Source organism: Anser brachyrhynchus (assembly GCF_964034855.1).
Source record: "Anser brachyrhynchus genome assembly, chromosome: 5".
NCBI lineage: Eukaryota > Metazoa > Chordata > Aves > Anseriformes > Anatidae > Anser > Anser brachyrhynchus.
In genome coordinates, this window is record NC_137699.1 from 59300394 (window position 1) to 59327032 (window position 26639).

General features: G+C 41.2%; 1 protein-coding gene across 5 annotated transcripts in view; it reads left to right on the forward strand.

Moving 5' to 3' along the window:
- KCNH5 (potassium voltage-gated channel subfamily H member 5) overlaps nucleotides 1-26639 on the forward strand; it is a 165454-nt gene that overhangs the window by 24502 nt on the left and 114313 nt on the right. For all 5 annotated transcript variants that reach the window (XR_013952402.1, XR_013952403.1, XM_080596361.1 and 2 more), the window contains exons 5-6: nucleotides 12081-12196; nucleotides 16088-16480. Coding sequence is in view for 3 of the 5 variants with exons in the window: in XM_080596361.1 (XP_080452487.1) it covers nucleotides 12081-12196; nucleotides 16088-16480 (509 nt within the window). In the remaining 2 variants the exon portion in view is untranslated. The remainder of the gene's footprint in view (nucleotides 1-12080; nucleotides 12197-16087; nucleotides 16481-26639) is intronic.

A 26639-nucleotide genomic window follows, 5' to 3' on the forward strand; every position in this document is an offset into this window, starting at 1 on the left:
GAATATATTTTTCGTACTGCAAAGCATGTTGCAAGGGAGGAGTGGGATTTTTGCCCAACATGGGCTCAGAAACATGCTTGCTGAGAGGCTCGGTATCAAAAATCTAGTTGGCATCACGGGGACTGGCCCCGTGGGAGCGAGGGGAGCTAGAGAGGGCTGGGGCTCCGTGACAGATGGTGTATGTGTTTGCTTACCTGTGTGCTCACTGTTGGCTGCGTTAATGCTGTCAGAAAGCAGGAGGAGCAGGCAGAGGGGGCTTTGCTTGCAGGAGGGAGCAAAAACGGTGAAAAATTTTCCCAGGTCACCCAGGAGGCTGTGATTTTGTTTTAGTCCAGAAGGCTGCTGAAGCTTACAAAGCAAGACTGGAGAAGAGGAATATTTATCCTCCTCAGATAAAATACACTGTCAAAGATCAATCAAAAGCCTTGTGTTTGGGGAGGGGATAGGCAGGGTGACACTAAAGATCTGACTGGCATGTTTTCTTGTTACCCGTGCTGGCATCTGTTATTGTTGAGTGATGTGCAGGAAACCTATGATACATTGCTGTAAAACACAGAGAATTTTATTTGTTATTCTGTTAATCCCATTGATATAGAGCTGTTAAGTGCCTGGATTCCTCCTGACTCTCTCCCCACCTTGCCAACAGTGTGCATACAGCTCTGAAGAGGTACAAGAAGTGCAAACAAGACTCAAATACCCAAGCAATATGTTAGCTTGGGTATAACAAGCAGCTACAGTGACCGAGAAGTACTGTTGTATCCTCTTAACTGGAAAAGTACTTTAAAACTGTCTAACCATGCAAGTCTGCAAAACCAGCATCTCAGGCAGAAGCAGTGAAAGCCATGATAATGAAAGGAGACATCAGCCACGTGCTTGGTGTGTGCCTGGATGGAGATGCCACCGACAGTTGTGCAGGTGCAGAGAGAAGGGAGAACATCCCTCTGTTGATTTGCTTTATGGTTTGTAGCAGCCTGGTGTGGAAGCAGAAATTGAGAGCCAGTGGTGGGGCAGGAGGTGTTGCAGGAGCTGCTGGCTGCACCTGGTGGTCACTGGGACAAAGCCTTATTTTCCACTGAAGGAGCTGTGCTGTGTTTTCTCCGGTCTTTCTTTGCTTTTCCTGTTCCTCTTTGGTGACACAAACACTTGTCTGACCTGGATTCGGTACCAGGTCGTACCTGTGGTGGTGGAGGGCCAGCTCTCCAGGCGTCCTACCTGAATGCCTTACACAGCAGAGGTGGAAGGCCGGTACAAGCACATGAAGGTATTTTCTTCCAGAGAATAAAACCCAGAGAATCTTCTCTTTTATGTTTGTACCATTGTAGGGTCACAGTTGGATGCTTTTATCAGCTCGCTGTGCTTTTATTCTGTCTCAAAAGCATCTGAAGGCATTCAGTCCCTCCAAAGACACACAGTGGTAATAATCTTATGTTTATTTGCCAGAAAAGAAATGAAGCCACTTTTCTGGGCCCTAACTATTAGGAGGGCAAACTGGGCCACTTAAAATTTTAACACCATTTGAAGCCAAGAGTGCTGTAGATTATACTAAACTGAAAGCTTAAGGATGGAAAAAAGACTGGCATTTTTGGGATAATAGTGAAACACCACCCAGTTATACGATGGTTTTATTTCCTTTGTTATTACCAGTGAAGAAAAAATGTGGCCTCCAGGTAAACTTGAAAGTTTATTTGCCTGGGATTCTCACTAGTTGTCTTGAGTCTCTTTGGAGTGAAATATCAGACTTTTCTGCAGCTGGAAGTGGTTGGGAAGTTCCTGTGAATACTGGTGGAAGACTGGATTAGGATGCAATGATGTGCTGATGAGGTTTCTACAACTCAGGACAGTGTGCTGTTAACAGATGGGACCAGGAGACAGCACAGCAGTATCCTAAAGGTTTTTCTTCACTTGGTACAACCAGACTTTGATAATCAAGACTGTCTGGGACAATGCTGTACTGCTTCCAGTGATATAACTCTTTATGGTTATATAACTCTATATAATGATACAACTCTATCTTGGAGTGTGACAGGGCTATAAAAAGTGTGGTAGTTGCAGAAATACGCACTTATGCTTGCTAATCCTTGCTAAGCCTATAATTCTGATCCTTTTTATCTTTAATAAGTGCAAGTTATTAAGCATATATAACTAGTTGCACATGGGAACTTTTTTCCTTGAGGGGGTATCAATCCTGGTGATAATAGAAGAAGTGGGTGGAGGGATTAGAGCATGAAAATGAGGTTTCTACCTTTAGCTGAAGCACAGTGTACCCTGTTGAATACATCGCCTTGACAGTAATCCATACCAGTAATTTAATAGGTCACAATTTGGATATCCTTCCCATGTTTTCATTGCACTTCTCCATGGCTATAATATCAAGGGTTTTGGTGCTACAGAGACCTGGTTGCAGTTTTGTTCTGGTGCTGTTTCCCATTGCTCTGATCTGCAGAGTTGCATCCTCCAATGCCTTTGGGCACTCAGGAAATTGCCTCCATCTCTCTGTTTTCCCCCGGGTCCACCGTGCAGCATCCAGGGACACCTGCCCCTTGAGGAAGGACTCTGTTGTGCAGGGTAATGGGAGAAGTGGTTATTTGCCTGGACACCGGCTAGGCTTCTGGTGGGAAGAGTAGACAGCTCAGGGGAGTGGTACTATGATACAGTCTCTTGGTGTTTGAAACTATCCATTTCAGAAGCACATAGCCTGCGAGTAAGCAGGAAGACCTCCTGAGGTGCCCGTGTTCCTGTTTGGGTGGGACAGGCATCCCCATTATTGCCTTTGGTGACATGTCAGTGGCAATCTTAGCAGACAGCACAAAGGTTGAGAAGTCACAGAGATTTTTGGAGTTTAACAATTTTAAATTCACTCCTACTTGTGATGCTCTCAGGATTTACTTCTGCCCCCTGTTCTTGCATGCCACTGTCAGAGACCTGCTGTGATGAAGAATGGAATATTTCCACATCCAGGACTACTTAGTTTTCTTCCCAGAAATCAAGTACTTTTCTGAATCTGGTATTGCCTTTTGAGCCTTGTGTGTGCTCCATCAGCAACCCAGAAAACATATGAAGTGTCTGTAAATTTCTAGAGTTTAATGTGCAATAAAAAAAATATCCACTAAAATCAAATCTAACCTTCCAAGAGATTGAATTAAACTGGAATTTGATCTTTAAAGCAGTAACTGTTTGTAGATGGATACACTTTTTATGTAGAAAACTGAACACTCATAAGCCGTATATAAAATAATAACGATAAATACAGTAAAGTTAGGGAGTTTGACTCTAGTCTGTATGTCACAGGCCATTACTTTTCTCTGAGTTACTCCTCTGTTGAACCCACGAACTTGTGTTTAACTAAACCAACCCGTCCAGACCAACAGCCAGTACTGATTTAGAAGTCTGAACAGAGACTGAGGATCTTCCACATCCCTTCATATTCTTCTCAATTTTTCATTACACTTTATGGCTTTAAAGAAAGGATCAGATTTAAATTAACCTGGCTTCAGCTTCTTGAACTGGCATCTACTTACACATTTTTTTCCACTGTACTAAAAAAAAAAAAAAGTCCTGTTAAGGCACTTACGGATGTAATCAAACCATCACTCAACCTTCTTTTGATAAAGTAAAGGAGCTGAGCTCGTTAAAGCTCTGTCTAGCCTGAATTTGGATGTCTGGTGATGGCAGATACCAACATTTGGGCTGCACTTTAATCCAGCTCATTAGCAGCAGTAGGGATTTCAGCCTGCTGGGTCCCAAATACACGTTTCTGCAACTGGTATTGTAGCTAGTTGGCTACACCTTATTTGTCAATGCTGTCTGTTGCTTAGCCTCTCCAAGCCTACCTCTGACTATTGTATATCTCAGGAGTAGGTGACTTTTTGCCAGAGCAAACCACACGTTGAATTGCGCATCTAAGACTTCTAGATCCTTTTCAGAACTGTTCTTGCTTGGAAATTTTCCCCTTCCCACGATGTAGATATGGTTTGCATTGCTTTCACTTACATATCTGATTTTCATAGAAAACATTTCATTGGCACATGCCCATTTATCAAACACATCATCCTGTGTGACTCCCCTCATTACTTTTTAAACATACCTCTAATCTTTCTGCCCACTGGAGACCGAAAGGCTCTCAGTAATATTTTTCGTTTTTGCTACTTTCCACTACTCTCAACTCCTTGCTTGGTATCTCACAGGTACCAACTTCTTCATCCGTTTAACCTGCAATTTATTGAACTGCATAGCCTTAACATTTAGTCAAGAGTGTCATGCCGTGTCAATTCAGGAATGATTACCACACAAGAGGATTTGGGAAACCTGTGATGCTTGGGTGGTTCAAATACAGCAATGGGATGAGGCGACGTTGTACGATGGGCGCTGTGGCCATGCGGATCTGGGAGCTGTTGGGAGGAAGCTCCTTGGCTGCAGGAGGGAGCAACTCCTGAGGCCATCATCAAGCCAATGGTCCACGTTGCAGCCCAGCCTAGCCTGAAGCAGGGGAGCACTGGTACGTGGAGCTGGCCTGGCTCATGCCTCTCTGGTAGACATTCACTGTGTGCTGCGGCGCCGTCTGGCTGCTGCATTTGTCCCGCAGCTCGTTCTGCCAAGGAGTTTGGCCAGCTTTCTGGACCAAATTTATACTCTTATCAGATAATGAAATATACATTACGGGGCATTTTACATCATTCCATATTGACAGCCATTCATTATGTTCTTTCCCTTCTTTATTAAACGTGTTTAAAGTTGGTTTGGCTATTTTGTTATTTTGGCTGGCACTGAGATCAAGCTAAGCAACCTGTAGTACCTGGATCATCCTCTCTGCCCTTTCTGCTTTTGGGTGCAGAAAGCCTTTTGGTCATACTCTGGAAGTTCTCTAACGACTTTATCATTGTTGTAATAACTCCAGCCATTGAAGGATTTTTTTCCATACGTACTGAGCTTTCAATGTCCATTTCATAAGCCATAATTTCTCATGCACATACTTAGTTGTTCCCTCTTTCTTCCTATCCCTGTATGTTTTATTGTATATTGCTTTTCCATTTCTAGCCACTGCCTTCCTTTTGACCCTGACCCTTTGTCTGGTGTAGTCCTTTTCCTTGACCATTTAATGGCATCATTTTGCTATCTGATGAACTCCTAGAAGCCAGATGACTGACATTTACATTATTCAGGCTTTTTTCCTAAAATTACATTTGTTTTTATGTAGTTATGGGAAATAAGTCCCTGGTGGCCCTTTGTGTATGTGTAAAAAGTTTAGTTTTAGTTGCAGAAACATGAAATTTAAGTAGTTGTGCACTGTGAATTTATAGCTATGTCAGAATTAAATTTAAAAATACATTGTGTACCAAATGTAGCTTAGTGGTTTATAAATCTTACCAATTCTCATCAGTAGATCTCAAAATGGCTTGCAAAGTAGGTCATTAGCATTATCTCCATTTTGTGGAGAGGAAACTGAAGCTCAGAAAGCTGAAATGATATGCACAAGATTACCTGGTGGCAATTCATCCATTTCGAGCTCCCCAGTAGTTGTGGTGGGTGGATGCTAACCGGGAGTGCAAAACTGAGCAAGAACGGAGGTCAGGTGTAAAAATTATCCCAAGAGTGCAGTGAACTGGCAGACAATGGAAGGCGCAGAATTTCAAGTAGGGAAATTTATCCTAGTATTTTGAATTACATTTGCATGGGTAGTGTGGTTCTTCAGTTCATGAATAGTTTTACTGTATCATGGGAGTGATTTAGGTTTGTTTGACTATTATGCTATTTATTCAGGAATCCCATTTATCCCTCTGTCTCTAGCAAAGCAACAGCAGGATGATTAAGTTTTCTGAAGAGAGATTGCGCTCTTCCAGCCACATTTTACCTGCAGTAAAGAGCAGATAGACAGCCATTGCTATGATCTTACAGTATGAACGTCTATAAATAGTTGGGATTTGTAGATGCTAATTATTGATGTACAAGGAAGATCGATGTTATCAATTGACATCCAAAGTGCCTAACAGCGGTGCTAGCTCTTTGCTCTGTGGGAAAGGCATAGAGTATATATTATTTCAACATTCTTTGTTAACTGTTTCATGCTCCACAGCAAGAGAAGAATGACCTTTCCATGGTCTGGAGGTGTTACGTACATTCCTGCAGGCAGAAATCTACACAAGTGTTGCTGTAATTACACTTTTTTTTTTTTTTAAACACAGAATATCATTGTTAACCCAGGTGTTTTCACTGAAATCTAAAATATTGAGTAGTTTCCTGAAACACTGATTTAAAAGCCTTCATTATTTCTGTTCCTTTTAAGATCAGACAAACCTTGACAAAAAGGTTAATTGCAACCCAGTAGAGCTACACTCATGTTTTATTAGGGGGAAATAGTCATGTCTAGATTTTTCAGAGCAAGTGCACAATAGACAACGTTAACATATTCCCTTGAAATTTTTAAAGTCTTCATAATCTCCGATGTACAAATTTAGCTTTAAAATAACATAATGCAATTTATGAACTAGAGATTATATATTTTTTCAGTGCATCTGAGATGGGTGGCTGAACCAATATTTGGACCTGTACGCAAATCCAGTCAGATATTGCAAATTTTTGACTCCTAATTAAACTAGGAGGAGAATTGGAAGGGCTTTCTCACTTGCAGATACTTATATTTGTAAATATTTGTTGTCTTCTTTGAAGGCAGTGGATAAGCTTATTGATTGCTGAGATCTGAGCAGAATCACAGAATGGTTAAGGTTGGAAAGGAGCTTCAGAGATCACCCTGTCCAACCCCCCTGCTCGAGCAGGGTCACCTAGAGCATGTTACACAGGATGGCATCCAGGTGGGTTTTGAATATCTCCAAAGAAGGAGATTCCACAAACTCTCTGGTGGTTTAACCACTAAGGGGGCAGGAGACCCAAAGCCATCTTTGCTCCGTAGCCCACTCCTGCAGGGGGATCCCACCCTGGTGGAGGGACCTGCCTGAGTTTCGTCCAGCCTCTTGATAGGAGTGTCCATGTGTGATGGGCACCAAGAGCCATTCCTTGGGGTGTGCTGGCAGGCAGGTGGCTCACAGTTTGGGGTGGGATATAGGCAATTCTGTGCCTGCTTTGTGGCCTTGGGAGGAATCAGAGATTTAAAGGTTTGGTCTCCAGATAGCCATCAGGAAATGATGATTGTATCGTATCACTTCTGAAGAAATGTCTAAAAGGAAGGCTGGTGCTTCTCTCAGGAAGCACGTTGTTTGAAAGGAGAAAGGGAAGCCTCCCTTATTGTGCTCTCTTTGGACAGCTTTTATCCTGGTCCTTTTTTTTTGCTTCGCTGAATGCTGCAACAGCATCTTTGACCTGGATGACGTTTCTTCTGACTCAGAGAAGGCAGCAGAAGAGAGGAGCAGGTGTTGCAGATGGAGGAGAGTATTTGTATACTGGATGCATCTGTGTGGTCTGATAATGGGAAGAAGATGGGTGACCAAAAGGGCAGGAATAGAGGTCCCTATGGCAGTGCAAGGGTGCAGTTCACAGAAGGTCCCTGAATGCAGATTAAGCAGTGAGTATGGCTGTGTAGTAGAGCTGCCACAAGAGCAGCTGCCACAGAGCTATTCCCATCCTGGCTGTCCAAAATAAAACATAATGATTAATTTAGGATCTCAGGAAGAAAGATGTGTGAGCGTAATACTACTCTTGTTGGAGTAGTAGCTGATGAAAAGGCACATGCTATAATTGGTAAGAGGTTTCAGTTAATATAGTTTGGACTTTCCAACTGTGGAAGGGCCATGGGCTCAAGTTCAAAGGTGGTAACCTTACATTACCTCTCTCCAAGGTATCATCCCTGCTTACGGGGTCATTAACAAGAAAACTTGAAATACCATTTCCCACTTAGCCTCTACATCAGTTCTGAAGTGGTGTATGCATCTATGTGCATGAGAGGCTGAGTAAGCATCCTGGACCTGTCTGGAAAGCTTTTCGCCCTCCAAGGCCAGGAGGTGTTTGGGTTCTCTGCCTTGCTTGACTAGTGCCTACCCCCGCGTGTGGTCCTGCTCTCCTTCAAACATCCTGGCAAAACGTTAAGTGTCAGTTTGTCGTAGTAGCTAAGATTAAAAAGAAATACTAATTAAAATAAAAGTTCTTTTTTCTCCTCCAAGAAACCTTTGGCTCAGCCGTTATCTGAGGGACAACAACAAACCATCCCTGCTGCATTTAACTCCAAACTCAGAGGACTGTCAAATCAGCGGTCGTAATTAGAGCAAAAGACATGGAGAATATTTTGCTGATGTAAAGCATTGAATTGTGACTAAAACCACGGAGGAGGAGAGAAAGTTACATGCTTGGAAGAACAACACTACAGCAGGGCAAAGGCAGAGAGTAGTTTAGTTCTTGTTTATCAGCATGCTTGTCTTGTTCACGTCCTGTTTTAATAACTGTATAGAGGTGTTAAACCTGCATCTTTGCTTTCTTGAGAATGCAAGAATTTCAATTTTAGTAATGGGTAGGGCCAGTGAACTATTTTGGTAGCTTTCCATTTAAGAACTGACCTTTGTTTTGAATCATAAGAATGAATGGAGATCATGAGGTTTCTTAAAAACAGGGATATAAGTTCTGTTTTTGTCAATTAATCAAAGAGAACCAGGAGAAACAATCATTTTATGTGTACATTATTCAGAATTTTCCATCTCGGTAGTTCACATCTTCCTCTGAAATACCCAGTTTGGCTTCTTTGAAAGCAGCTGCTGGTGGGATTTGGTGCCATGATGCCTTTGTTCCTGAAAATTTGAGTGTGACAGTGCAAATTCAGGGTATTATTTTTCAAGTGGAACCACGGAAGAAAGACACAGTCCAGATGAGCTGAAGAGAGCATCAGAAGTGTTGCTTTTTGTTGCAAGTAGGTTTTCTTCCATCTTACACCTGCTGTTTGTGCCATTCCTTCACTCCTTCCAGACTGAAAATATCTGTGAGGACGGGAGGTCACTAATAGACGTGGTAGGATTATCATTCATTTTAAGCATTTATAGAGGAAAAGAAAGGAAGGAATCATTTGAAGAAACATTGACAGCATTAGGTAGCTATGCAAATTTTGTCTGGTCTATTTAAACATACAAATTGGTTTTAAATATAATTCTGAATTTAGCAAGTCTATAACAAGGTCAAGGAATGCAGAAATGTATCCTCTACAGATTATTTCAGACACGAGGCAGCCTGTATACATTTTCACCTTCCCACTCATACCCTAGCATTTTGCTGTTGCTATATTTTTCTGTTGGGTTGTAAATAGGAAACAAAAGAACTTGGTATTTTTTCACACTATTGCAGACAGATTGGTTAGATAGGGTAGAATAATGATGGACTTTGTGCTGAAGGACAAAGGCACTGGAGCTTTTTTTTAGCGGGAAAAAAAAGTCATGTTAGTGTATTATGCACTTCCAATTTCCAGAATCATGGCCTTCATGGGACAGAAGGAAATGTAAAAATGTGAAGCCTCTAAATGAGGCTGGAAGGGTTTTTGTGAAAGGTCTGCTCTAGCTCAATGCAAAGCTTTGCTCTTGGTGGAGCAAGGACACAATGAAATAGTTTGTGCCCTTAAGAGAAGAGGTCAGGCCAAATAACAACCGGAGTGGTAAACCTGAATGCTAAATTACGTGGCTCTCTTCTTTTGTGTGATCTCACCAAAGTGGAAAAGAAGTATTTGAAAAAGTCGTAGTTCATCATTGCTTTTTATTTTTACAGCAGATGTGTCACTGTGGTTTGCTGCCTGTCTTACATTGCTTCTTCAACATGTTGTGGTACATCTTTCCCAACTTCCCCAGGCTTTCTGTACTTGTGGTAAATGTCAGAAAGGTATTCTTCTTACCTAAGATGATGACAAGGGCTTTCTTACTACTTTTGATTTTATAAGAGGAGAAGCATTTTTAACGTCCATGTTTTTATGAATGGAATCTCTACACCTTGGAAGTGCTGTGGGGAAGGGAAGCACGACAGTAACAGGATCATCTCCTATCTTTGCCAGCCCTAGACTCTTCTAATCCTCATCTAATCACTGCATTGATCAATGCCCTAACCTCAGAAAATAAAGTAAACCTTGACTCATTAGCTGTCTGCCATCAGGAAGGTCAGAATAGTGAATTTGATGTGACAAACAAGGGTGTTTGGGACTGAATCCAACAGCTTGGCTGTGGTGGTTTTGGCTTTGCTGAGCGTCTTTCCATCCTTCTCATATCAGCTCTGTGGTGCAAGGTGACAAACAGAAGCTCAGAGACTGGCCCTAATCTATCCCCACGGACCCCAGTGAAGCCTCTTTCCAGGGGAAGAGGATGCTGTGTGTTGAGGCATCTGCCCAGGGTCTGGAGGTGGATGACCACGTCCTGAAGGAGAGCTTCTCTTTTTCTCTGGGTGTTGCAGCAGGATGCTGAAAGTGTTTGAAACTTCACCGTGATGCAGTTTTATAGATAACTAAGAAAAAATGTCTGGAAGTTAACAGTTCATACTTGGATCACTGTAGTCTCTTGATATCATTTAATACAGAAAGTGCATATTCGTAATTGAATATTCCTGTAAGCTTGAGATGGATGAGACAAAGCTGAACTTCACACTTATGGTTTAGATTTGAAAAGTTAATAAAAACGCTTCTATATTTTATCTTTTTGCAGTGCATTTTAATGTGTATTTTTGAGGTCATACATAAATAACCAGACACACATGGTTTGTGCTGTGCTGGTAGTGTATTGGGATATTGAGATCCCTTCTGATTGCTAAATGATGAACAATGGATTTACATTTGGGTGAACGTGATATGTAAGTGGTGTATTGCAAGGCCAAGCAGTAAGTGATTTTTTTTCTTGAAGTTTTATTGCCTGGACTGGTCTCTGCTCTTTATTTTATCTGCCTCAGGGCTTCCTTTAGCTCTTCAAGTTCCCGACTCCTATCAGACAACATGTATTTAAAAATAAACCGAGCTAACATAGAAATGTTGTGTTTCCTTTCTCAGATGTGACATTCATTCTATTTTTTCACCTTTTCAGCATTCAAGTTAGGTAAAAATATAACCTTCACCTGAACGCATTTCCCGTCCATGACTTGTTTGATATTTTATGCACATCTCTACAGTAAAATAGCAGGCTATACCTGGCTGAACTGAACATTGAGTAGACGGGATTGCGGGCAATGCCACAATAAAACAAAGTTATGTCACAACAAGGATTAAAGACGTGAAGTCAAATCTACTTCAGTGCTCACGTGGAGGTGTTTCCTTCCTGCAAACATCTGAATTTTTAATTCTCTTGCTTTGTGGTGCTACCCCGGTGAAACCCCTCGCTTTTTCTTTGCTACCTCTGCTCTACCTCATCCCGTGATGCATCTGCACCAGCTGTCACCTATGGGCATTGTTCCAAAAGCAGTGGCTTAATGTCACGTTCCCTGCTCTGCACTGCTGTCACCAACAAACTCCCGACTGCTCCTTTCTGAATGCTGCAAAAAAGCATTCCCCAGGGCTGGCCCAGTGTGTGGGTCTCAAGCTACCATGTGGGCAGCTGTTGGTCATTAGTTTAACAGCTAAATGTCTTGCTTAATGCCATTTAAAATCCAGTGCTTAATCTGTCTGTAAGGTCTTCCAATTATTTTAGTTTGAAACACGGTTATTGATGTGTTTTGCTGATTTATTTATTTATTTATTAGTTTTTATTTACCTGAATTGTAGTTAGAGCAAGGAACGGTAAAAACTTAAGGATCTGACTTTTGGGGCTGCTCCAGCAGTCCTGAATCAGCCAGAGCCTTTCTGTAGGTGGCCAGGATTTTACTTCAGGAGGGTTTGTATTTTAGCATCAGAGCAACTCCCCAGGAGGCTGAAAGCGCAACATTATCCCTCTAACACAACGTCTCCAAAAGCCAGAAGAAAGGACAAGCCAGAGCATTTTAATTTTACTCCGATTTGCTGGTGGTTGCCTTAAAGCAGTGGTATTTTTCCTCTATTGCAATGCCTTTGAGCCTGGAGCCAGAACTTGTTCTGTGCAGCAATTTGGAAAAACGACTCAAGCTGGAGACTTGATACCAGTAAACATGAAAGAGATTTACTGGCGGTGAACGGGCCGTAAGTGCTTCTGACACAGTTTCCTCCTTCCCTACAGGTTGGACGAAGTTTGCGCGGCTGACGCGAGCCCTGACGAACAGCCGGAGCGTCCTGCAGCAGCTGACGCCGATGAACAAAGCCGAGGTGGTGCACAAGCACTCCCGCCTGGCTGAGGTAAGTGGGACAGGCACCAGCCCTTCGTAAGGCACGAAGAAGTGGGAGGGGGGAAGACCAACGTTCACATCAATAAATATTATTTTCAGGGTGAAACATTGCCCATTCTCTGATTTTTTCCAACCTCTTTTCTGCTCATTCTTAATAAGCACTGTGTGCCAAGAGCATGTTTCCAGGACAGGTCATGGTCTTTCAGTTATGGAAACAGTCTCTAGGTCACTCTTACACGGCCCCATTTCTGCATGCAAGTCTCAGTTTTCTCATTGCTGCTTAACTTGGGGTGCCTGGTTTGCTCCTCTACCTGCTGTCTCACAGAGACCTGGAACCAGGCTCGATGTTCTGAGCCCTGTGGATGGTTGCTGAGATCACGGATGGGTTGTTTGAGAAGCCAGGTGCTCTTCTTTGGAAGTATCCCTGCCTGGGTCCTTGGGGTTGTACAGGCACAATGACTACACATAGACCTTAACCTCCACTTCCTTGCAAAAGTCATTCCTGAAGTGTTTTGCTCGTCATTTTCTTCTTCAGAACTGATGAAATAAACTCTTTGGCAGGTTGCAAACATCTCCTTAACAGTGCAGATGGTGCAACAAGTGAATGCCTTCAGGTTAACTGATGAAACAGAGGTACTGCTTTCGTCTTCATGTCCATTGGTAATGAAAAATATACGGGTCAAAAGTATGTGGTCAGAATACACAGGCTCCTAAAAATGACAGCCCTAGCTAGCTTGTGCCAGAGAGCTTGTCCTGTGTCTGATGCTAAGAACTGGCAGCAGTTTTAAATGTTTTTGTTGTTGTTTTGTTTTCTTTCTTGTTTTAGTGGCAATCTATAATATAAGCTCCACTTAAAATGAAATCAGAATGGAAGCTTACAATTTTCATGTGTTGGCAGTGTGACATTTTCCATGAATTATCCCATACCAGTAGCTTGGCTGACTGCTGAATTACTCTCACTTCTTGCTTGTCTGATTCATGGCATTTCAGCGTTCTGTAAATCCAGTTATATCCGTTAATGGTTTAGTCTAGAGAAGGGAGGACTGGAGAAGATAGGGCAACAATATTCAATCATATCTAAAGCACCTGCACAGAAGGAGGAAGGAAATTGTTTGCCATCTCCTCTGTAGCTAGAGGAAAAACTAGTGAAATTCAGTCACTGCAAGGAAGATGTGGATTGGGCAGCGGGACAAACTCAGGTGAAGTATAAGGTTGTAGCTGGGGATAGGTTCTTTGGGGAGCAGGCAATCTCCTCTCTTACAAGTTGTTTAAAGCTGCAAAGTGCTTTAGAGATAAAGTGTTGTCAGGAATTCAGAATGGGTTGCATTTCCCAGGTGGCAGTATACCATTTCCATCCAGGACCCATTTTCCATACTCCTGTGTCTGAGGAGGAGCATTTTCATCCCACCTCATCACTGGCAGAACATACCGCTCGGCTTTACCAGACTTACCCACTGTCAGCCATGCCTGTTAGTTGTATACAAGAGTAATTCAGAGGGTCTGTGATGAATGCAGCTGACTAACAAGATATTGTGTATTCTTTAGTGGTTTAAAATTAAAAATTCATGCAGCATGAAAGAAATAATCATTATAGTTCAGTGGTCTCCACAGCCATTTGCCACCCACACACCATGTCAAACTCAGCATGATATTATGTTAAGAATAATAATTATGCCTTTACAGTACCATGGGATCTCCTCAGCACTTCACCACCAGAGGCGTAGGGAACAATCAAGCATATGTTCATCGCATTCGGCTTGAGCCCTAAGAAACTTATTACTCCAGCTATTGTGAGGCTGTTCCTAGCTCCTGCCCCAGTGAACAGGACAGGGAACAAATAGGCCTGGAGATACCAAGAATGGAAGATCCTGTCCTGGTGTATCATGCCAGTGAGGCGTAGAACTGTCTTGTCCATAGATGAGAGCAAAAAGAAGAGACGAGTGGAGTTACTCACCAGATTATGTCTCAAAATCAAAATGGTGTGTTAAGTGCAGGGGATAATTTTGGCATTAGAAGAAGTTTCATGGGCTTGCACAAAGGAGACCACTGTGGAAAAAAAAAAAACAACAAATGTTTTGGGCTTTTTTTTTAATTATTCTGGGAAGGACACGTTGACCCATGAGCAAGTTAAGTGTGCCACAATGGCCATTTGAACCTTGCCTGTTGGGTATTTAGAGGAGTGCTGTACGTGGGTATTGTCCCGGGCACTGGAGAAGGAACACCTGGAGGCTGACACCTTTTTGGGTCTCACCAGGAGTTTGGTGTCTGTAATGGTTTCTGGTGAGTGCCGCTGGGACCAGGCTGCTCGGTGGGCGTTGGTGGTCAGCCAGAGCTCAATACGTGGCTTTGTGTTATGCCAGAGCTGCTGGCAAAGGGGACAGTCGTGGTCTCCTGGAGGTTTCTGCTGCGCTTTCATTGCTTCCCAGGTATTGTGTTGAGTGGTTTTCTGACCCTCAACTCAGCCGATGCTATAGAAAACAAATGGCTAACTAATGTAAGGATGAGTTAATTTTTCATTGTATCAGCTTAACTGATTTTCCTTACAGGTTGTGATTGCTAAATCTGACATTAGGGAGGATGGGCACAGGTAGGCACAAGCAGGTTTGTGTTACATCAGGTTACAGAATAACACTGAGCCACACGTAGTGGGAAACCACATCCTCCAGCACGGAGTGAGAGAGGCTGCTGTTGTTGTCCCTTGGTGATTTCTGAATAACAGATTTCCAGAAGAGCCAGACTTTTACTGTCTGATCTCAGTAACAGCTTTCTCATCTTAAAAATAAGACTGTAAAGAATTAAGGGAGAATCTGTATCTGTGATCCTTCAGTTTGTATTCTTAGTTGTTGTGCTATTTATTCAGCCATTCGCTCCTCTTCATTGAGCAAGCATTCTGCTTTTGTTTGTTTTTACATGTAAGGGGCTGCTCTTTACCATCTAACTGTCCTGCAAATGTGGTGTTTCAGCTCCAATATGGGGCAGTCATAGGGCTGAAAAGAGTTTTAAAGTTGGTGAAATTAGTATTTTATTCTCTACGCACTTCAATCCCTAAATTTTAAAGGTGTTATTAGTTTGAAAACGCACATGAATCTTTCAGTTGTCAGTGCAATATATTACCATGCTGTGTGTTCCTTTGTGCTTTTGTTTCTTGTGGTGGACTGAGATAAGAGGTAATTAGATTAGCTGGGAAGAATGTCTTGAATGAATTTGGCTTGGTTCCTTTGCAACATTTCCAGTTCCACATTTTACAAAAGTGCGTGTGCAGGAGATTACAGTCATATGCAAAAAAAGTAATTACGAAAAATAAAAGAGAACCCACTGGTGATACTGAGATTGTAAGGGCAACAGCGTTTTGAAGTAAATGGAAAGGAAGCATGGTATTGCCAAGGAGTTAAGGCAGAAGTTGTGCACATAATACTTCGCTTTAGAAGGAGGTCAGCCAGGAAGGCTGAAGACTGGTTTGATAGGTATTGCTTTGGCTAAACAACGGTTTAAAATGGAGATCAAGCATGAAATTAACCTTGTAAAACTTCCAAATGTGAATGAATATTCATGTTTGTAACTGCAGGGCATGAGACGGTGCAGCAATACCCACAACCTGTTGGTATGGAGCCTTTCTGCTCTTGCTATAGGCATGGTTTCCCCTGAGTACATCTGCAAAGATCTGCCTTTATGCAAAATTATCCTTGTATGCTCTCCTTACATCTATCTCCACTCTTTCTTATGTGACTTGCACACTGGTGAGCTCACTGGTTAATAAACCAAGTAATTTAGAAACCGTAGGTTGACTTGGAATATCCGATGAATACAGTCCCGTCTTTTTGCTTCTTACAGAGATCTGTGAGACTCCTAACTGGATCGTGTTAATTGAAACCAGTAACATTTGCTTTTCTGTCTGTTGTAGGTTCTCCAGCTGGGATCTGATATTCTTCCTCAGTACAAGCAAGAAGCTCCAAAGACCCCACCACACATTATACTACATTATTGTGCTTTTAAAACCACTTGGGACTGGGTCATCTTAATTCTAACCTTCTACACAGCAATTATGGTTCCATATAACGTCTCCTTCAAGACGAAACAGAACAACATTGCCTGGCTCGTGCTGGACAGTGTCGTGGACGTTATTTTTCTCGTTGACATTGTTTTGAACTTTCACACAACCTTTGTTGGCCCTGGTGGAGAGGTTATATCTGATCCCAAACTCATAAGGATGAACTACCTGAAAACGTGGTTTGTGATTGATCTTCTGTCCTGTTTACCGTATGACATCATCAATGCCTTTGAGAATGTGGATGAGGTAAGCTATTGCAGTCCGCCTCAGAAGTGTTGTTTTAATTAAGAATTAATTTAGGAGCATGCTTCCAGACATCTGGCAGCAACAACAGGCAATGGAAGCCCTGTGCAAATGTGGGGATGGCATTATGCTGCTGGGCTTTACTATGTGATGTTCCCATGTTAGAGAAGAAGAGGTGTCTTAAGATTTCAGTGTTGCATTCAGCCATGAACATTAATGAACATGGTTTTCACAGTCACGTCCTTTTCCTCCAGAAGCATCATCTCACATCTGTTTCCCAATGGGCTGAACCAGTTGGGGTGTCCCCCCCAAGCCTCCCTTTTCAGCTCAGACCCAGGGATTGCCTTTAAGCACTCCTAATCCATTGCAGGACAGCCTGAAGCAGCTTTACGTAAATAATCAAAACCCTGTCTCTGCTCTGGCTGAAGTGGGTGGCAAATTTGCCACTGACTTTTACAAAATTAGAGAATGCCTCTGAATGAGCATTTTTAAAATCCTGTCCTAGGATTACTTTTTGAAGCATCCTGTAATTTTCTTTTTCTTGTGTTGTGTTTTTAAATGTCTGGTTGAGAGGGAGGCTTATCTCCATTTTTTAAACAGTCTTGAGTTAGTGCTGGAATTTTAGAAACTGTTTGAGGAGAGACAAACACATCTTAAAGGGACACTGAATTAACACTTTTTAACTGCTAAATATATAAATGTTTAATAAATTGGGCTTGCAGCCTAAGATAATAGAGGAAACAAGCAATAACTAGGGCAAATAATATAGGCACAAGTCAATGCAGAGAAAATTCATTATTAAAATGCAAGTATAATGGCATTAGAGCTTGTTTTAATTTTTCTCTAGAGCCTTTTATCTTTAGGGCCATAAACAGATGAAAAAGCCTTTGTTCATTTTTTTGAAAACATTTTAAACATTTTTTACTTAGAATCCTATTTTTAAATTCTTAAAAAAAAATCTGCAGTTATGTATCCTTGCTTTATAAAATCCACATTAGTATTTTTTAATACAAACTTTGGTGCAGGTGTCGTAGAGCTTTTAAAATTCCATCCCTGTTTGTGTGCCGAGTACCTTCTTTTGACATTGTTCCATTTTATTTATAGCAAATATGACAGAAGTGATAATACTTGCAGCTTAAATTCAAGATCGTATGAGGGCTGCCCGTCTGGAATCAGGTTGTACAGTCAGGATTGTAAGGAGGTGGTATTACCAAGGTTGTAATAATACAGCTTTTTAAGATACCTTTTTAAGTTTCACATGAACAGGAACCTGATTTTTATAAAAATGCAGTGTTACCTCCAGATTTTCATGTTTTAATATGTAAAACAAAAAATTTCTGTGCCCAAGCAGTACAGATTTAAACGACAAGTTTAAACTCTTTCTCTAACATCCACGGGAGGTAAACCGTCTGTGAGATTTGTGGCAGCAAAGAATCATTGGCATTGTGGATTATAATTGAGGCACATTTCAAGTGGCAAACTTTAACGAAAATGTAGTAACAATAAAAAGGTGATCCTGGAGCTGCTATGATTTTACCTTCAAAAAAATGAAATATCAGCTCCTTTTTATAAGAGAGCCACCAGCAACATTTATCTCTTCTGAAAGGGTGTGTTATGGCCCTGGGGTCTCAAGCAGACACCAGACACTGGAGCTTAACTGCTTGTATCTTTGATTTCAACGCCCTTCAGCCCCGATTTTCCTTAGCACCTGAAAAGAAGTGATTTTGAAAACAGGTATGTAAACAGCCAGTCTTTCTTCCTTGCTCTACATTTCGCATTTTTTTTTTCTGTCCAGAGCAGGTTTTAGGGCGGTATGTCTTCATTTGTGACATTTAAGTCCTTTAAGCTGGTTGGTGAGCTCTGGATGGTTGTAGTTGTTATGCTCTTTATCTTTGCGTGGCTTTTACCATTTATTTTAACTGTTACTTCTTTTGTGAGACTTAAATTCTTGGCCTGCTAGCAGCAATTTGCTTGCTATTCAGGGAATAAGTAAATTGATAAGCTTAATTTGGAAGAAATATCCAAATTGATTAAAAGGAGAGTGTTTCTCATTAGAAGGTGAGTGTTTCCTCCTCGAAGCAAGTCAGAGAGAGAAGTTCTTTTAGCTCTTGATTCTGGTAGATTTTTGCACTTTATCTTGGCACTGTGAGTTGGATAAGGGAATTTGTCTTCAGCATTAAAGTTGGTGGTTGTGGCACTTCAAAAAAAGTTAATGGAAAATCAGATCTTGTGGACAGGTTCTGGTGGTCTTTGAGCTTTTGGTGTGGTGGTGAAGGATGGCCCCAAATCAGTGTGATTTGCCCTAAAAGCCAGCTGAGTGAAAGATGACTTGCCAGATTTGCTCCACTTGTGTGTCCCACCTCCAGACCCTCCTGTTTTTTCACATAAGACATCAAATGCACTTGTGTGAGTTGTTAAGGAACCAGCTGGGTAGGGGGCCACCACTATGGTCAGCTGCTTCTCTTCCCCGTGAGCAGGTCTGTAATGCATAAGGAAAGATACAGCAAGGATGCTGAGGTTTGTGGCTCTGTTGTAGCGCTCTCAGTTTGTAGTGCCTGTGGATTTGGCTTTGGCCCAGACATAATAAAACGTAAGCTGCTAGTTCAGCATCGGCTACTTCAGAGTATGTGTTTGCTAGTGTGTGCTCATGTATATGTGCTTGAAGTTTGTTGTGCAGAAGCTGGGTCATTGTGTAAGATGCCTGATGCACTCAAGTGCTATTTTATAAAGTTGGAATTAGGGAAAGAAATAGAAAGTTTAAACAAATGAATGTGGGGAAAAAAAAGTGAGTTTCATTGCTTGAGGGTTGGAGTTTTCCAAATAAAGTCTTGGCCAGAGTAGGAGCAGTGTCATTCCCATCATGAACATTAGGCCGAAGCTGGAGTCTTGTGAAATTTCCACCTGAGGTAAACATGACTGCGAATTGAAGTTATTTTGCTGTTGAGTGGACATAGAGTCTTAGTAGGTGGATATGATGGAAAGGATTATGACACACATATTGAGAATCGAGGGAATTATGTTGATTTGATGCAGAATTAGAGGTGTAGGTTCCCATGCATAGAGCTACAGAGCCAGGCTGTTATATTCTGCTTTGAGAGATTTAGATGCATGACAAAGAAGGGAAAAGGTAAGGTAATGAGAGAGAGAGAGACCTTGCACAATTTAGAGTGGTATAAATTGATGTGATGGATAAGGAATTAAGTGGCTAAGTGGTATTGAGAGGGTAGGAAAACAAGGTAGAATAGGTTAGAGAAAAATAAGCTAAGAGTGAGGAAAGTGGAAGCCTTAGTTGGATACATGCCTTATTTAAGAAAATTGGTAGGATGAGATAGTAGTAGTAGAAATCTGAAAAATGCATGGTATCTTTTCTAACTGGGAAACATTACTTGCACTGAAATACATGCTGGCTAAAGCAAAGCCATACAGAAAACTTCTCACATACAGGGGTACATGCTGAGGAATCCAGCTAGTTTTCAAGATACGAACCAGAATGAGGTGCGTGTGCTCAGAGTCTCTGAAACTAGGCCATATTTTTTGTTCTTGTTTTTGAAAGAAAAAGAGTTGTGTGAAAATTCAGGTTTAGTTTGAAAGTTCTTATCTGTCTGGCTCTTATTTTACGTTAAAAAAAAAAGGGGGGGGTCAGGGGTGGAGTTTGGGTTAACAGGGGAGATGAGGCATTTAGATTGCAAGATTTTGGTCATGTGAGTTCCTTGTTGTTACAACGCTGATTTGAAGGCTGTAGAAGTTGGAAGTCTGGTCCATTTGCTTGGAGTTCTATGTCATATGAAAGAATGCTATTTTTTTTTCCTGAGTACTTAACTGTATGTAACAATTCTTTCCATTGGTGTGTGTACAGTTGCTTGTATTTCTAAACTCATGACTCCCTACTTCTGAAGCTAGATGATGAAGTTACCTTGAAGCTTAGCCTTATTGTGTGGTCCTATTTAAGAGATTACTATCCAGCCTCTCTCAGCCTGTGCTACCAAAAGGTTGGTTGCAGTGTGGGCAACCACTCATTCCATACAAGCCACAATATTTATCAGAGTCAGGCTGGGCTGCATTTGTAATGGCTGGATCTACGGTGTGCCCAATGACGCTGGCCCCTTTTGCTTGTTCAGATGTGGTCAAGCCATGCTGCAATTCCCTTTGGGACCGGATGAGTGGATTTACTTCCCAGGGAAACGAGGATATTGTGCAAGTGTTTGGCTCTTGGTCCCACATGAAGCCGTGCAATTAGGAGAGTGCCCTGGAGCTAGAAGCACCCCAGGTGCTACCACATAAGGGCACTCCAATACGCTGCTGCTGGGGGCTGCATTTGAGCTTCTGAAATTTAGTGCACAGCATAAGTAGCTCCAAGACTAGGTGGATGGACAGGCTCTTGGCTGAGTGGAAACTGCTTCCTCAAACTTCCCATTTTGCTATTTGGAAAAGATTGGTGCACTGTATTTTTTTTCCTGGCAAATTTCTCCTAGTTTCATGAATTTATGAGTTCATAATGAAAGAAAACCCATAATTTTAGCTCATCTCTGCCAAAGATACGGCCCTAGAATGACATGGCAAGTGTTGCAAAGAATGGGATGGGATATTGGGATAATACATATAGATAGCTAAACAGATGGTTTTCAAATGAGTTGTATACAAGATCATCCTTCCTGCAAAAATTAATTCTCATGAGCCACTGGTTGGAAGTGAAAGCAGACAAATTTAAATGAGCTAAAACTCTGAAATCCTGTCGTCTAATAATGTAAGACTACATGACCCAGTGACCTTTAAAATTTAGTGGTCTGTGCAGGACATATTAAGGCATGGAATCCTTGTAAGTGTAATCTACTTTTAATTACTACTATTGATCTGTTCAGCAGTGGCAGAAACTTTTTTGCATCACTGATGTTAGCTAAAACAGCAATGTCTGTAAAATGAAAGCAAATGCAAGCTAGGACAATCAGTTTAGCCATATTCACACCTGCAGTGCTTTTCTGGAAACATTCCTTTTTCCCAAAGCTATTTGAAGAAGGGTTTATGGACCCCAGTCTGAGTGGTATAAGCAAAGAGGAGATGAATCAGCAAGTCGCAAGAATGTAGCTCTGGCTCTGAAATACAGTCTATTGCTAGCTGCCTTTCCTAAATCTCGGTGGCTGACATGGAGAAAATAATTGCCAGAGCTAAATCCCTGATGCAGCCAAGTGTAAAACTATGATGAAAACTCCTAGCAACATAATGACAGACGTGCTAAGCTTGAGACCTGGCATTTTCCCCTTTGTTATGCAGTGGGAAGACAATTAAATATGAAGAACACTGTTACTGCAATATAATAATACAATGTCTTGGTTAGGATGTCCAAATATAAATTTAGCCACCCTAGGCATGCATGATATATAGATGGCTAACCATATTCACCCCTGTCACTTATGTTCCTGCAGTTAGGTGCAAAATTGCACCTTTTGTCTTTATCTTTTATTCGAGCTATGGTTTTATTCGTGTTCTGCCATTCTTTAATTCTTAACTTTGTAACTGCTGTAAGATGATGGCAGTTTTGGTGTATTTCTACAGCTTCTTCCCTGAAAATTCAAAAGGGTCATCTTGATGTGCAGGGAAACTTGTAATAGGAAATCCCTGAACCCAAGATAATGCCAAGGGTGGTGAGAGGGCAGGCAGAGTTATCTTACCAGCTGGATGTGGTCTGGGAGTCCGTGATCTGGATTGTGGAATACTAAACTTTAATTATATGTCTCAGTGTGGTGTGTTTTTTGTTTGTTTTGTTTTGTATATGACACTGGGAAGCAGATGTTGGGTACAAGCCATTTAACTCAAATCTTTAGTCAGAGCCATGCTAAGTAATGAAGAATCTAATTGAGGCAAGTTGTATGTGGAGTACTTTCAAGGGAAGTTTCGCGTCCTGCAGATGCCCTCTCTTGCAAAGGAGGAGAGGCTTAGGAAGGAGACGAGGCAAATGAAGTAATCTGGTCAGATACTGAATTAAATAATGCTGATGAGAATAGCACAAATCCACATTATTGAGATTGCTGAATGCAGGAGTTGAAGGAAGACTCACAGACTTACGGATGCAGGCAGTTGATCTGCATAAAATGGATCCCAGATACAGCCTTGGAGAAACCGAATGCATGGCTGATATCAGCATTACCCATGTTTTCCGAGAGAGAGAGAGAGCGCTTTTAACTTGGTGTGAGTCGTCATTTTGTTAAATCCTGAAGACTGTGTTGCACATATCCCTCAGCATCAAGGCTATGTGTAGATCCAGAAGTACTTGCAGATACATTGCAGCTCAGGTTACTCTATCCAGATATTTCTTCTCTTTTCCTTTCTATATTTGGGACAGAAAATGTGTAGTTTGTTGCTGGCATTAAACTATCAGCTAAGTTCAGTATCCTCCTCAGATACTGTCCTGAGCAATGGGACATACCTTCCTCTCCCTCCCATTTCATCCTCCATCCACCTTCCCTAAGTGAAAATTATAGTATTTTTTGACAATGATATTGTTCCCCAGTTAGGCACCCTGCAATACAACAAAAAAGTACAAAATTTCACATACCCATCAGATTAAATCTAAAATATTTAAATATTTTGAAGTCTTCCTTCTTTTTGTAGTCTCATTTATTCTGTGTTTGAAATGTATTGCACTGTATGGTTCTGCCATAAACAATTAACAACAATTACCTGGAAGTACATTTAAAAAGTTCTAGTTTATTGAGCTAATTGGGGGGGCAGGGGGGACAAAGGCACGCCACAACACAGCAAAAGCTCCCAATCCTCATAGAAAAATAAAGTCTTGAGTGTAAATTTGGAGGTGCTTTCAGAGACTGCATGAGAAAACCTACTTGCTTTCGTTGTGCTGTAAGGGCTCAATTTTCTGCTCACTGCAGTCACTACTCCCACTGCTGTCAGTGGTGCAAGATCAGGCACTAAATGGACTCTGCCTCTACCTGGAGCCATGAACTAGATAGCTTGTTCAGAAGCAATGCCCCTTACTCTTGTGTGGATTTACATAATTGAATCCAACCCTAAATTCAGTTCTTAAAGTGGTGATAAATCAGAAAAATTACTCTTATTTTTCTCATTCCAGCATTTTGATTTGTACCTATGCAACTTTATTGCATTAATTGATTACCTTAAAGAAAAAAAAAGTTTGATATGTTGGAAGACTTATTTTAACATTAACTCCAGTAAAGAAGCATTAAGGAGCTAACCAGGGATTTTAGAGCTAAGCTTTATGTAAGTAGCTCAGCTTGAAAATTTCTTTTGGGAATGATTTGCTGGTTAAATTTCAAACAGCCTGTACGTCCTTCTGGATACTCCTCTGTGCTACACAGAGCCATAACTTCTGGAGATGTGCCTGCGGGCTCACCTGCTCGTGTAGGCAAGAGCTCACCATTTCACTTGTTCCCCAAATCTGTAGGCACTTTGTCTTCTTTTTTCGTTGTGTGCCATGTAACAACTGCTCGATGAAGATTGCCTAAGGTTTACAAAAACAATGCATTCTTTACTGCTTCAGTGGCAAATCTCGAGCTATACCCTGACTTTACAGAATCAAGTAAGTGGTTGGTTTGAGCGATTTTTTTTTTTCTTGTATGCAGTTACTTTTGGTGAGAGAAAGATAATGAATGTTTTGCTGTGAAACCCAGAGCTAGGCACGCTCCACAAGGATATATCGGCACTTTCAGAGTATGATTCTTAATGTCCTAACAACGTGTCTTCAAAGTAGATCTGAGGAGTCACCCTGCCCTAAAATGTCCATTTCTCACCATTGTCAGTAATGGCACGCTAGAGTGACTTGTTCTGATGCGGACCCCTCCACGGTGTAGTTTAGATTGAGTTGAGATGCAGCCTGCCCTTGGGGCTGTATTCACCTCAATTCAGCTGCTCAAAAGATAAAAACAAAAGCAAATGGAAAAAATGAGGGGGAGGGGGATAAAAGTCACAGAGACCTTTTTAATCGAGTTGTGCCTTTGGTGGGCAGGTTCGTAATATCGTTCTTCCCATAAACTGATCAAAATCAGCCTTAACTCATGTTGTCTGCAGATCTGTCTTAATTTGCAGTCTTCTTATTTGTCCCTGTGCCACCCTCCGTGGTTACTTTAAATATTTCTTCTTTTTCCCTCATGTTTATCTCCTTGATGTGCGTAGAAAGAACAGTCACCCTCCCGCACACACACATCAATTTTCCTTTCCTTAGCCTAAGCAAACTGATCTTGTCTAGAAACTTTTTTTTTTTTAATGAAAGAGGTTTTATGAGGTTTTTCCTGCGTGGCGTTATGTTTGAATGCATCTCTTTAGAGCAGAGCTGTATGTATTAATTGGGGGATCCATCACTGCCATGTAATGGGGTTTGGCTTTTTCTCTTGCCTGTTGAAATGCTCACCTGATAAATCCTGGAGCTGAATTAACCTTTTTTTGTGAGTGCACAACCCACTGATTGTTCTGAATCAATGTGTGTTTAACTGGGGTACCTAAATATTTCATTTTCTGTCATTCTTCAGCTGAAGAACTTCTTAATAACAGGAATTTAGATTATTTTTCCCTGTAATGGATTCTGTTAGTCTCTGTATTGTTTAGCTTTATCATTTCTGTTTTATTCCCACCCAGTTATTCCCCCTCCTTCTTTACACTGGCAGTGTCTTCCAAATTTGTGCCTCCAGAAGATTTCATGAGCATATAATGTTTCTGCTTGCATCAAGAAAGAAAACAAAAAAAAAAATAATCAGAGTTTTGGCTTGTAGTCCTTACTAGATTTCCTTCTGAGTTGTCTCCGTTTTGCCATCCTTTTCCCAAGTTCCTCAGTCACCTTACAATTCCTCTTTTAGTCTCTTGTTTCTCTGTTTCCTAACATTTTCACCCCTTGCCTTACTGAAATACTGCATGTCTTTTCTTTAGAAAATCAGGTTTTTTTATCAGGGAAAGCTATCAGGCAAACTTGGCAGGACCCCAGCTAACCTAAGCTTAGCAAACCTGCACTGCTGCATTGATTGCATTTTGATTTATCTCAATGTTTCTAATTACCCCTTCCCTTAACATTTGTTCAGGTAATGTATCTGTTTGTTTCCTTCTTGATGCATTAGGTTTTCTGGAAAACATTAACATCATCTTTGAAAACTAAAGCTAAGAAATAATTTAATTTTTAGCCCAGGTCTGGATTATTTTTACTTCATTGTAGCCTGATCTCTTTTTTGTTCCTTTTTTTTCTTCATTTATGAGTGTGAAGAATCTTTGGATATTTGTTTTAATGTTCTTTGCAAGAAAAGGTTCGACCTGACATTTGGCAATTCTCACTTCATTCATTTTATCCACTAAGATGTAATTTTCTGTTCATCATTTTTTTATTTTTCATATATTGTCAGTTCTAAATTACACTTTTCTTCTTTGGGACAATGATTTTCGTGTTTAGAATGGATGCCAAACTCTACAAGTTTTTCCTCTGCTTTGAGAAGCAACCTCTGGATATTTTTGTACCTTTGGTACTTTTTGACATAAGGACCCTCTAAGTGTCCCCTGCTGCCAGGTGTCTGACTCCCATATCTCTCTCACTCCAGTTGCCTTCACTTATTATTGTCTGCAATTCAATATAAAATCATTTATAATTTATCAGCTATTGCACTTTGGAAATCAAGAACCCTAGTCCAGTTTACTTTGTGATTGTTCATTTTCTATGAACTGATTCAATTCCTTTTTTCAAGCCAATGGGGACTTCTGCTAAATCCTATCAGAACCAAATGTAGTGTAGCATCACTTTCTGTGAAGTAATTGGCCATACAATGAAGAAATAAGCATGCTACTGCATCTGCAGAAAATCTTGTCCTACTGTTATTAATAGCATTTATTCTCCAAGCTCATAGTGAGAAAGTTAAGTCTCACATTGTAAGGCAGTGCTCTGTAATATCCATCTCCGTAATAACATAATACAGGTTTGGATGCTGCCCAGATCTGGGCTATCCGGATTTCTAAGGATGGGTTTAATTTCTCCTCCCGTAAGCTGTGTAAGTGATAGGCTTCAGCCTCTTTGTATTCGGTGGGAGGGGAGAGGGGCAGCTCCAGGAGGTGATTCATCCCACTGCCGGCTGCCTGAGATGGATTGGGTGAATCACTCTTCTGACATGCCTCTCCTCATACACCGGGGTGGAATGCTAGACAATTAACATAGACTGGGTGG